The sequence below is a fragment of the Peromyscus californicus genome, unplaced genomic scaffold (genome assembly GCF_007827085.1).
Source record: "Peromyscus californicus insignis strain IS unplaced genomic scaffold, ASM782708v3 Scaffold_18__1_contigs__length_77618521, whole genome shotgun sequence".
NCBI classification, from domain to species: domain Eukaryota; kingdom Metazoa; phylum Chordata; class Mammalia; order Rodentia; family Cricetidae; genus Peromyscus; species Peromyscus californicus.
The window spans coordinates 61456112-61469910 of NW_026294480.1; the positions used below are offsets into that span (position 1 = coordinate 61456112).

The window sequence follows — 13799 nt, forward strand, 5'->3', positions numbered from 1 at the left end:
ATGTCTACCACAGGGGTAGAAAGCCTAACTAAGACACTTACACACTTTCACAGGGGTCGCCTAAAACCATGTGCATATCAGATATTTACACTAATTCATAAACAGTAGCAAATTTACAGTTGTGAAGTAGCAACATAAATAATTTTATGGTTGGGGGTCACCACAACATGAGGGACTGCATTAAAGGGTCACAGCAGTAGGCAGGTTGAGAACCTCTGCCTTAGGGAACTCCCTCGACTCCCCCTTAAGGAGGCTGTTGGGACATTAGCACAGAGAACAGGTGGTTATCACATGCTGTGATGGAACAGGTGTTTAGTTCCTGTGGAGTGTTGATTAGAACATCCATGTCACAGCAATGGCCTTGTCCTGTCTCATTCCACACACCACAAACTCCTGGGATAGGAAAGAACCAGCACACATTCCTCAGCTTTCCCATGCAAGCACAAAGACATCACTTCCTAACTCATCTGGCAAGTCAACATATCTGATTCCAAGACTGGCTGAACACATGAAAAGAAAATCACACAACAAATGTCTCTTTGGGATACAAATGCAAAAATCCTTAATAAAATGGTAGCAAACTGACTCTACCAACATATAAAAAAAAATCACATATAAGTACCAAGTAGAATTGACCTCAGAAATGCAAAATTAGTTTACTATGAAACCCAATCATGTAATATACTGTATTAATAGTGTCAAATGGTTCAGAAGAACCATGCAGCAAAATCCTGCAGTCCTTCAATATTAAAGCACTTACTGAACTAGAAATCACCTTCCTCAGCGTGATAAAGTCCCACGCTTTCCCACGAGGACCATGAACAAGACAGTAGGATGTTTGCTCTAATTTCCTACTCATCCTGCTGGAGGCTCTGGACCAGATGATCGGGCAAGAGAAAGAAATAATGAACATGTGACGGAACGGAGGAAGAGCTGCAGACGGACGGCACGAACCCAGGCCAGCTCTAACTTCACCTTTAGTTCATTATCCCAGTGCTGAGACTGCACTGACAGTTAGAACTAGTAATTCTAGCTCTAAACTATCAACAAGTATACACAACTACTAAGCTCTAACTATGAAGTTGAAGGACATCAGATCAATAAAGAGTGACTCATCATTTTATACACTAGCAGTGAACAGTCTGAAAACAGAACAAGAGCATCAAAAGGAATAAAATATACTTGAAGTGGTGCAAGATACTGAGTGCAGTAAAGCATTACTTACTGGACAAGAGTAAAGATCTACCTAAGTGAAAAGCTCCATCACGTTCAAGGTTTCAAACACCGTATTTGGAGACGGTTCTCTTCAGTGCTCTCCAGATACAATACCTATGAGAATCCCAGACTGCTTCCTATCAGAAACTGGCATACTGATCATAAAATTCAAATGGAAACCCAAGGGGCCCAGAACAGCAAAAGCCACCTGAAACAGAACAAAGCTCAAAGGTTTATACTTCCTGAGTACAAGCGAGCACCACTGATGGCTATATGTAAAGAAGCCAAGTGAGGTAGGCATAATTCCAACCCCTGAGAAATGGAAGCAGGTGGTCATCCTAGGCTAGTTAGTAAGTTCCAGGCCAGCCTGGGCTACATGAGACCATCTAAACCCAAATAAGACCATGTAGTAGTAGCATAACAGCACACATAGACCAAAGAGATAGGAATGGGAGTCCAGAAAAATACTTGCACATTTCTAATCAACGCCATATATGAATACAAGAAAACACAGCAAGACCACTGAGTCACTCAGTCTCAACAGGTGACGTCATGACATGTGCCTGTGCCAGCAACGGTCCTGGTTTGCTTTTCTAAAAGTCAGAGAGTCACAGTAGTATTTGTCAAGGATCCTTACGGGTTAGTGCCATGGGAAGATTCTGATTAAAAACAGTAAGCATTAGAAGGGTATTTGAATGAAGCTGATCACACAGCAGTCTGTTCGTATTGTTAGTAGCAAAAAAAAAAGAGGAAATAAGGGAGAGGTGAGCCCTATATTCACATAACGTGAGAATTCACAGTTTAAGTAGAAAATACACAGGGTGTGATTTTCAGATAAACATTTGATGCAATGACCGACTATGGTTTTCCTTGCAGACTTCAGGAGCCTGTGCAGAGCTGGACTTCAGGTGCGGGTGGTTTGTGATTTCCTGTTACTTTAGAACGAAGAGCCCAAGGAAATCACTAAATACAGAATTTATGAGATCCAAGACTGTCACTCCATAAAGTAACAAGACTATTATTCTAAAGCTTAACTACTCATTTATCTAGACTAAGTTGTTAATGTTTCTTTATGGGATGTGCAAAAAACAAATTTACGGGCGGTGGTGGTGCTTGCCTTTAATCCCAGCACTCGGGAGGCAGAGCCAGGCGGATCTCTGTGAGTTCGAGGCCAGCCTGGTCTACAGAGCAAGATCCAGGAAAGGCACAAAACTACACAGAGAAACCCTGTCTCAAAAAACCAACCCCCCCCCAAAAAAAAAACCCACAAAAAACCAAATTCACACTCATAGGATAGTTACTAGACACAGTTGAGACTATCTGGAGAAATGTGTTAAGAACTGGTCTAAAAATGTTGATATAATTAACTTTTCCTTTTGCTTTCTATAGCTAACAGTTTAAAGTGCTTTTAAATGAAAATGCTCCCAGGTTTCCAAATCAGGGGGCTTCCTGCTGGAATCACAAGGGTAGCTTTTCTTTTGCAGCTTCCCAACTGTGGCCACTTTAACCTCTGACCCCTCAGCTTTCACCCAAATCCAGACTCCTTGTTCCCCTCCAGTGACTTTGCCATAGAGCTGGGACAATGTCCCTGGCCTCCTCCTGGATCACAGAATAGGCCCACTTCCTCCTTGCCTCAGGCTCTGCACTCCCTGTTTCCTGCTCCTGGACCACGTTTCCTGCTGCTGTGTGGCTGTTTCTTCAGAGAGGATCCTCACACTGCAGTTTCCACCAGACCCCACTGTGCTTGTCAAGAAGCCGTCTCCAGGACGGGCAGCAGCATTAGCAGCATTAGCAGCAGCAGCAGGCGGCAGAATCTACACAGCTTTCACAGACAGGCCTCACTCCCCTAGAAGAACTAGTACAGCTGTGCCAGGGGCCACCCAAATCATTAAAGCCTGAACATTTCCAAGTCCATTAAAGCGGATTTCTAAAAGTTGCTATAATGTATCATTTTAGAGATACGAACAAACTTCTACTCCAGATAGGGCACTGGCAATAGACCAAAGAAATGACTCTCTAAGTTTAGCTTGGTGAACTAGTGATTTTGTTTGTGTGACTTCCAGGAGCGTGGGTGACTGACTCAAAGGCAGCTGTGCAGAGCCCACACTAGTAGGTGAAAGCACACAAAGCTGCATCCCCGGAGCCCCTGCACAGCTGGCAGGCAGCTCAGCTGATCGCTCTCTTCTCCCCAGCAACTGCCATCACCCAGATGACCTTGAGGGAGAGCCTGGCCACTCCTAAGCTTGAGGAGCTTCCTGTACCTTGTAAACTGAATTTTACTTCCTGAGTCTCAACCCTTTTCTCCTTCCTCCGGGAGGGCATGTTGCAGTTCAGAAGAAGCAGCTGCATAACACCAGCTGAAGAAAGTTTTCTTAAAGACCAGAACATTGGCAAACTCTGTAACCCATCTGTGTAGTTTATGCTGAGCCCCCGAGTATAAAACTAAACAAACACACATCACGTGAGAAAAGGCACTACGTTCTTACACCGTAGAACATGGAGAGATCTAGCTGGCATTCAACTAGAAGTTCATTCCTATTGGCCAGCATTCACAGTGCTGGAAGGCGATACACATGCTACCAGAAGAGAAAAGAAATCCTCAGTCTCACCCACTTGGAACTCTGTGAGCTACAATAGCGACCTGCCTGCAAGATATGCCCACTGGTTCAATATCAATAGTGGCATGAACGTTACCAGAGTAACCAACCAACTGCTTTTTTTTTTTTTTTTTTGATTTAAGACTTACTCCATGAGATGGAGCCCGTACCTGACATTGTCAACAAGGCTAAGAAACCTGAAGGCAAATAGGTCATGGGCCCTAGGGGAAAACCTACCACTATTTACTATTCCGCTACACTAATACAGCAATACCATTACTCTCAATAACTTACTGACTGTACCCATTAGATACATTCATAGCTGCTCAGCTCTCATCAGGGAAGTTTCCTCTTGCAGCAGAAACCCACAACCGGTCAACACAGAGAGAACAAGAGACTCTGGGATACTCAGCCCTAAATGGGATGTCTGTATCGCACACACTTCTTCCTGCAGGGCTCAGCGATCTACACAGAAAAGGAGCCGAAAGACTGGAAGAGCCAGAGGCGGTGGTGACTTCAAGGGAGCTGTTCTCCAGACACGGCAGGGCAATGCATGTCGGCTCACAGGGGTTGAGGCAGCATGCACTGGACCGCACAAGCTCAAGGCAGACGAACCCCAGATGAGGGGCAGGGAGTGGGTACAAACCCCACCTTCACCAAGGAGCTCCCGGCAACGGACACCCACGGGGGAGGGAAAGTTAGTTTCCTCTAACAGTGACAGTGTTCATCAGCCCCACTCCAGGGCAGGCCCGTGTTCCGAGTGGTCAGCCAGTGCAGACCAGACTCTGTGTTCTTTTGGTTTCTGTTCTCAAAGAGAGAGAGAACATGACCTCTCTTTGAAGAAGGCGAGGGAGGGCAATGAATATGATCCAAATACAGGGTGTGGAATCTTCCAAGAGTAAATAGAAATATTATTAAAAAAGTGCCTTTCTATATAGCACGTTTGCTACTTCAGATGAAATCTGGAAAAAGTGACTCTTCTCTGTAATCCTTTTTCCTCTTTTTATTTAACAGTCATGGGTTCTGCTGTGACGTGTTAATTTTCATACACATGTCATTGTACTTTGTCCTTACTTGATCCCCCTTTTTTCTGTAATTAGTCCCTAAAGTGCTTCCGACTAATTAATAATTGTAGTACTTACTCTGGAAGAAGTTTATATTTCTCCAAATCGATGTCTGGGAAAAACGTGTCACTTTCAAATTCTTGCATGATCCTTGTCACAAAGAGTCTGAGATGGCCTGGCTTATTCATGGCTTCCTTTAAAACAAAACAGAAGGTATCACTCTCTTTAACCCGTGCTGAAAGACAAAGAGACTAGAAGATTCTTGCCAGTTAAGTTTGTACTAGGCATTAAATCCATGCTTACAGTTGCTCAAACAATATATATGAAATATTTTGAAAAAATATTTGTTTATATTATTATTATTATTATTGAGACAGCGTTTCTTTGTAGCTTTGGAGCCTGTCCTGGAACTCACTTTGTAGACCAGACTGGCCTCAAACTCACAGAGATCCGCCTGCCTCTGCCTCCCGAGTGCTGGGATTAAAGGCGTGCACCAGCACCACCCCCACCGGGCCTTGTTTATATCATTTTAAATTATGTATACATGTTATGCCTCTTTGTACGGGTTATGTGTATGTGGGAACAGGTACCTGTGGGAGCTAGCAGAGCTGCAGTTACAGGTGGTTGTGAGCACCTGATGTGGCTGCAGCAAACTGAACTTCAGTCTCTGGAAAGCAGCGAGCGTCTTAACCACCGAGCTTCTCTCCAGCTCCTCAAACTGACTACATACAGCCTCTATTCTAAAGCTTCGGGTACATCGAGGATGGCGACTAGTCATAATTAGTCATCATGAAAATACGTGCTGGTCTTTAGTTTATTAAAATTCTTTTTAATTTAAGCATTCAGTGCAGCCGTTTTCCTTTGCTCTTTTAAGACTTCACCCCTCACTACCTAAGTGCTTTTCCAGAGAGAAGTCTGCGTCTGTATACTTGAATAAGAAAGCACTTTTGTGAAATCTTCACTGTTGAAAACACCGTGGGAACACTTAGAACACCATTTCTTTAAAATACTTCATTTGTCCATTTACTTATTTGTGTGCCTTTGTGGGTAAATGGGCCTGAATGTGCATAGGCCAGAGGAGGGTATGGGATCACTCAGAGGTGGAACTGTGGGAGTTTACAGGCTGGCCTGCTTGTTCTGTGGGAGATGGGATCTGAATCCTGGTCCTCATGACTGTGTAGCAAGAGCCATGTCTCCCATCCCATCAGTACACCTTATTACTCTGTCCTTACCTAAAAATGCCCCCATTTCTCTGTAAGCAGGGCATTCCCCTTGCCTCTTGCTGCTAATAACGACACTCAGCCTGTTTTGGTTAATGACTTTTCCAATCAGTGTCTATAATGTTAATTTTATTATTAACATTATTTTTATTATTATAATTAATGTTAATCTTATAGTTAACGTTCGTTATATAATTTATAACTAACAAAGTACAGTGACACTGTGTTTATCAACCATGCTCCAAGGCAGGCCCCATGTTCAGGAGTTGCCTTGGAAGAAATGCCTTATATTTTTAAAGGAAAGGATGATACCTAAGTGCAGCTCCGAGAAAGCATTAATAACCACTGATCTTCAAACACACAGAGGAGGGGAAAAAAAAATACTCTACATATATAAAATTTCAAGTTGTTCTTAATTTCCAAATACTAGCAATATTTCAATATTTTATCTTACGTTAAATCATTTTTATCATTGCTGCAACCAAATAAATACCTACCAGTTCCCACTGCAGCCCAAACCAGAAAGCTGATGAGGACTAACCACGGCTGCATCTGACGTTCTTCCTCAAAGCAGGTGAGCTCTCAGTAAAGGGCTACATGGTGAACATTTCAGGCTTGGAGGGCCACAGGCTTCTTCCTCTTATAGCAAAAGCAGCCATGGACAGAACGCAAATGAGATGGCTATGCTCCACTTCACCAGCTGGCATGGAGGGCAGGCCACAAGCACTACAACATGGGAGACTGTAGTGGTGCTTCTGCCTGACTCCACAGCCCAGGGTCATGGGCGGAGCAAATACCACTACAGCAGACAGTTACCTGCAGGCCTTTCCGTCCTTAATGTAGAACTAATTACATAAGTGCATTTAGCACTTACTGTTTATAGAATATATTTTAATATGAGACAATGCTACAGAAACAGGAATGTGAGACACAGAGTGTTTATAATCACTTAGGAATCTGAAATCCTTCTTTCTCAAATCATTTCTATGTATATATTAACATATGCCCCAAAGGGGCAGGACTGATTTTTCTTCCTCATAAATGTTAATCTTTTCAAAGAATATCCAAACAAACAAACTGGGAGTCACTTGGTACCAAACCACACCAGGAAAAGCATATTTTCTGCTTCACACACTATTTTCCACTAGAATATAAAACATGCCATCCCCCTCTGCCCTTACACTGCATGGAGGTTGCTGAGGACGAGCTTTCTATCTGACTGAGAGTCCATGCTCTTCTCAGTACAGCATTTATCCTGGAGCCAAAGGCACAGCAGCCCACCCAGGGCACAGCTAGAAAGTTATGTCATATGAGCACGATGCTCAAGAAAGCAGGCTGATCTTTAAACTGGAAACAACCAGTATTTGGAACTGAAAATGACTAGCATGTGGGAAGAACACAGGAAGAGTAAGATCTAGGGATCCACTGAGCTGCACAGTGACTGTGATTAGGGACAATGTCTTACTGTGCTCTTGAAATTGCTGGGAGTTGATTTTAAGTGTTCTCATCATCAAAAATCAGCAAGGTGATATATCTCAATTTATCCACTCTACAAATGCATGTTTCAGATCATCTGATGATTTGCCAATTTAAAAATAAGGCATTATAATTGATGGGAGTTGGTGACTTGGGGTAGGTGTATTTGGGAAGAAGAGGCAGTAGGGGGTTAATATGACTAAAGCATATAAAATATGTCACAACATCATAAAGAAATATATGGTTTTACATATAAAACATCAATAAAGGGAGAATAGACTGGTATGAAGTATAAATTTTACATTTATGTTTGTATTTATTTTGCATGACAGTGTCATATAATTCACTTTGACAATTTGTCTAGCTTACAGCTGGGTAATGTGCTGCTTCCTACAGTCATGGTTAGAAGTATGGAAGGATATTTCTTTCTACTTACACATAACTCTGCTTACCTTGTAAACAGAACTGCCTCCAACTATCCAAACCATGTCTACTTTATTTGCTAACTCTGGCTGTTCAATAAGTTTTAAGGCATCGTCCAGACTTTTGGCAAGAAAATGAGCTCCTTGTGGTGGTTCCCTGAGGTTTAAAAAAAAAAAAAAAATTATGATTATTGTAAAATCCTGTCCATACTAGTCAAATAATCTGACTTGGAAGCAGTCAGTACAAAATGAATTATGAAAACCAGTTCTTTTTTTTTTTTTCCCTAGACAGGGTTTCTCTGTGTAGTTTTGGTGCCTGTCCTGGATCTTGCTCTGTAGACCAGGCTGGCTTTGAACTCACAGAGATCCGCCTGGCTCTGCCTCCTGAGTGCTGGGATTAAAGGCATGCACCATGCGCCACCACCGCCTGGCTTGAAACACAAAGTACTTAGAAAGTATGGCCAATGTCCAGCATCCACTCTACATTTCATACGCGAATGGTTCACAAAACTGTATGCGACATCTCATTGTATCTACAGTGAAAAACAATCTCAACAGTAGTTGTCCATGATGTTGTGTGGTGAAGGTTACCTGGGATGGAGAATGAGGGACTTTCTAGAGGTTTAATAGGGCTGAGTTATGTGAGTGTAAGTCTTTGTCAACACTTAGCTAATGTGCACTTACGACTCCTGCGTCTCATTATATTAACGTTTACCACAACAACATGCTAGAGCAACACGGAATTCTAGCTAATGATACCCGGGAAGGACTTTGGGAAATACACTCATTCTGCCCGTTATTTTGAAATGTGTAAACACCAGCTGGATGGATGACGACGGTGACAAAGTCAACACAGCAAAGACTTAGTGGCAGAATCCAGGTGGTGGGTATGCAGCTGTTTAACGCACGGTTCCTTCTGTCAGTCTGAAACTGTCGTGATTAAATATTAGACAGAATATACAAATGACTAGAAGAATCTGAAGCAGTGTTCAGACTGTTAATGTATATGGGGAAAGACTTTCATATTTTGAACAACTCAGAAAGGACAGAAAGTATTTGAGAATGAGCTTGTTACCAGTTACATAACTAATAATACTCAGAAAGGAAAAAGTTAAATACCTTTACTGCTTCTGCTAACTAGCTCAAATTTTGAGACTCTTTTTATTTTGATGGTGAGGGGAGTTGCAATTCCCTTTATAAATGAGGAAACTTATACATAGTGATTAGAAAGAGAACAGAAATTATTAATTCAATGTCAAGTTCTTAGCTGGTGCTTCAAAAGGACTACTTACATAATTGTCTTTGAACGTGTAGTTGTAACAATGATTAATCAAGAACTAATGGGGACTATTCATCTTCCTAGTTGCATTCTCCTTCTCTTCCTGATTTCTATTTTACTCTTTCTACTCTTTGTCATATGGAAGGGAATTAAGATAGAGCAAAGAATACATTTGGACTTATGCTGGAGGATTACAAAAAACAGAGGCCAAGGTGAGTTAAAAGAGCTATTGCCAAAGGGATGAGGGTACCTTCTGGGACAAGACAGGATATGATGGTGTTGAAGGACAGAATGGGAAGTAGAAGACATAAAGATTCAGTCATGGGAGGAGATGATTCAGTTAATAAATGGTCCGTGACTGGTCTGGTCAGGGGTTTAACAGAACGCTCAAGTTAGGATGGTTATAGGAGATGAACTAGAACCAGAGATGGTAATTAAGGAGCTGAATCGTGCAATCTGAGAGCAAGAATGTAAGAGCTGAGAGCAACATGGTCTCCAGGGTGACAGGGATGCTTCGTGGGCTTGGCATGCCCGAGGCCCTGGGTTTGATCCCCAGTACACACCAGGGACTAAGAAGAAATCACCAGTGAAGTCCTGAACTCAAGAGGAAGGGAGCCCACTGCTTCAGAGGACCTTCTTTTTCTATTACTTTCCCTAGAACCTTCTCTAGGGTCCAGAGTCTGAGTTACAGTCACTCACAGCTGAAGAACTTTCATGCTCCCAATTAGAAAAGGGGTCCATGGAAAAAGAAACTGGAATGTCTTCTAGTAACCTCTGGGTACTTGATTAGTTAATCTATCCAGTCTAAAGACTGAACAAACTCAAATCCTTCCCTTCCCAATGGTGAAGGGAAGTGTTTGAAGCTCTAGTTGATTACTTGGATAATCTAATAGGACTATAGCCAGCTTGGAGAGAAGAGTAGAGGATTAAAAAATAAGGAAGGTGAATCATCTTATATCTGACCGAAGTTTTTCTTTATCTTTCCTTCATAGTGGTTTATATCTACTGAAAAACACAAACTCCACTTGAATTTCAGTGACTTTTTGCTTATGAATCCTAGAATCTAGCAACTGATCCTGAAATCTTGGCTTCTTCTCCAAGGGCAGAATCTAAATTGGTTGGTTTAAATTTTTTTTGATACCCCCAAAAAATAACATTTTAGACCCACAGTCTTCTGAACCCACTCATAGAAAGTTGATGTGTCTGCCTTGGAGGGGGGGGCGGGGGGGGGGGGGTCAGAAATCTGTCTTTTTTTCTAAAGCTTCCCATAGAAGCTCTTAACTCCTTCCTTCCCACCAAGTCAAAATTTCCCCAGAAGGCACGTATGATTTATATATATATATATATATATATATATATATATATATATATATACACACACACACACACACACACACACACATATATGTATCACGTGTCACCGATGTTTGTTATCATTAAAAGAGTCTGAAGAACATTGACTCCTAAATGCTTTACTTGATATTCCAAAGATCTTAACAATAGTATCCTGAGATCTTCATTGCATTGAGGTTAAGAAATGTGTGTGTGTGTGTGTGTATGTGTGTGTGTGTGTGTGTGTGTGTGTGTGTGTGTGTATAGGATATGTGTACCTTCATGCAAGATAGGAAAAATACAAGGTGGTTACCACTTTCTAGAATGTTTTAATTAAGCTTATATAAATTATATTAACATCTTGATCATATTTTCTCTTTAATAAAAAAGAAATTCATGTTCATTTACCCATTAAAGACTGTTATTAAAGGAGAAAAAAAAAAGAGACATTCGATTATGAAAGCTGCTAGATTAAACCTACCTGTATATTTTAAAAATATCTTGACTTCAAAATTTAAGTCAAAAGATATGTTACTTTGGGAAAGAGGTTCTGCTTTTATTTCTACAGGAAATGAGAGGCTCTAGATTCATTCTAGATTAAGAAAAATCAGGTTTGATGGAGGAAGACCCCCTGAAAAATCTCCAGTGGGAATGGATGAAATGATAGGACAAAAGGATAGATTATTGAACCTACTTTAATCCAAAAAACAACTATTAATCTTATATATTTTACATTAGTATGGATTTTGATACAAATTTAATTTTGTTATACTGTATGTATATTTCTACTCTTGTTTAGGGTATGTTTATGCAGCTCATTTAAAAATGTGATATATAATTAAGAAATACAGATTAATAGTCATCTATAATAGCAAACTTATAGTCAGGTCAGTTAGGTTTTCAAGGTCATACAGATATTTCAGATAGCTAGGCAATCTTCAAACACTTCAAAGATCTGCAGAATATGGAATCTAAAATGTTGTAAAAACTTAGACTTTTCTCAACAGTGAGACATTTCTGCTCCTGGCAGCACCATTACTTCAAAGAGGATGATGGGGATCAAAGAAACTCCATATGGAGTTTGTTTTCTTTATGGCAAAAGTTAGTCATGTGGGCAAAGAATCTGCCCTTGCCTCAATTGCTGACAGTTACTGTCCAAACGACCAACAGGACACAAGAAAGGCAACTGCCTAACTTTGCCAAGACAAGGTAGGACAGCCCTTCAAAATTCACTGCTTCATAGGAAAGTCTGTCAGATATGCTAGGCCTATAGGCCAGAGTTAGATGCCCCAACATTTCAGAGGAACTTTGGGTAACTGTCCAGACAGCCTGATGACCTTGTCGTTAGGTAACATTTTACCCTCCTGGGATCTTTGATGGAGTTGAAGACTAGATAGTTATAATTACAGTTTTCCTTAGTTATGATAAAAGATATTAGATATAAAATTTTGGACTCACAAAGATAAAATAGAGTATTTTGCCAAATACAAATAGACATCGTAACTGTAATTCTTACTTGATAATTGTCTTTGTTGTATATAATATTACTATGTTAAAGTTAAAACCTTCCTTTTTAATTAGATTAAAAGGGAGAAATGCTGTGGAATAATCCTCTTGTACACTGTAAAGATTTGTCAAATTGGCTTAATAAAAAGCTGATTGGCCAGCAGCCAAGCAGGAAATATAGGCGAGGTAACCAAACTAAAGATGATGGGAAGGAGAAGGGTGGAGTCAGGAGTCGCTGGCCAACACAGAGAAGCAAGATAGAATGCCATACTGAGAAAAGGTACAAAGCCCATGTGGTTAAACATAGATGAGAATTATGGGTTAATTTAAGTGCAAGAGTTAGCTAGAAACAAACCTGAGCTATCAGCTGTGCATTTATAATTCATATTCGGCCTCTGAATCGGTTATTTGGGCCTGGGCAATCGGGACAGAAAAACTCCGCCTTAGTTTACAGTGTTCAAAAAGCATGAGGGGTTGGGGATTTAGCTCAGTGGTAGAGCGCTTGCCTAGCAAGCGTAAGGCCCTGGGTTCGGTCCTCAGCTCTGGAAAAAAAAAAAAAAAAAAAAAAAAAAAAAAAAAAAAAAAAAAAAAAAAAAGCATGAAAGCAGAATACCAAGATGTATAGAGGATATGGTTCAGGCATACTGCATAATTTGTGGTGGAGTAATGATGGTGCATGACTCCTTAGCTGAGTGTCAACTAAGACATGTCTCAAAGCATGGAAATGATATGTTTCCTTAGAAATTGTTGTAGGCTACAGTGAAGTTATTCAACACATGAAAACTCAGAGAAAGTTGAGGGTAGGAAAACAGTAATTTGAGGTGATGTTCAAAATGAAGATTATAGGGTAGTCTCTGGTCATCTGGAGTAAAGGAGAGGGTATGAGTTGATTTAGGTAGGAGAGATTTATTAGACTTATTTATTTATGTCTTAAGATTCAAGAAATGAAAAAAATAAAGTGATTTGCTAATGTAAAAAATAAGATCTTGAGCTTACTCACTCTGAGCCCACTAATGTTAAAAGGCAAAGATATATGTACTATGAAGAGAAATCAAGTACCATTAATGTTCACTTTTATGGTGCTAGGTCTCAAACCCAGGGCCTTACACTATAACTCCTCTCCCAGCTCCTAATATTAATATTTTCTAAAAGCTCCAAGGCAGTGAAGTTGAGGGATGGGCTAGGAGCTGGTATCTGCCGAACACTGTGTTGGGTCATTTCTTCTGTGACACAAACCTTGAACAAGTCAACTTAAGGATGGAGCCGTTTACTTTGGCTCATTGCTTGCTTTGACCTACAGTTCACTAGCTCCTGTTGCTTTGGGCCTGAGGTAAGGAAGAACAACCATGTCAGGAAACGTGGTAGGCAACAAGACTCATTTCAAGGCAGACAGGGAGCAGATTTTTTTTCCAAAGCTATGCTTGCTCTAAATGATCCATTTCCTCCAGGGAGGCACCATCTCCATTCAGCTGTGAACTTATCTATCAAGCCATTGATGAAGTTACTTTGAGCCCTCATAATTCAATCACCCCGAAAAAGCCTATCAGCTGATAACTAAACTTTTTACACAGGAGATTTCTGGGGACATTTAAAACTGCAAACCATAACAGGTACCTTTTGTATATCAGAAACAACATGCAAAATTCAATGAATCTTGAAAAAATCATCCTAAGATGTGGGATATTTTA

General features: G+C 40.7%; 1 protein-coding gene across 3 annotated transcripts in view; it reads right to left on the reverse strand.

Moving 5' to 3' along the window:
• The window catches only part of Dhfr (dihydrofolate reductase), a 28804-nt gene that overhangs the window by 7316 nt on the left and 7689 nt on the right, over positions 1–13799 (reverse strand). For 2 of the 3 annotated variants that reach the window (XM_052743596.1, XM_052743595.1), the window contains exons 4-5: positions 8025–8151; positions 4955–5070 (exon numbers count right to left, since the gene is read on the reverse strand). In XM_052743596.1, coding sequence (XP_052599556.1) covers positions 4955–5070; positions 8025–8151 — 243 coding nt within the window. Of the gene's footprint in view, positions 1–4954; positions 5071–6593; positions 6823–8024; positions 8152–13799 lie in introns of those variants that run through there. The other variant, XR_008219604.1, reaches the window with a different exon arrangement.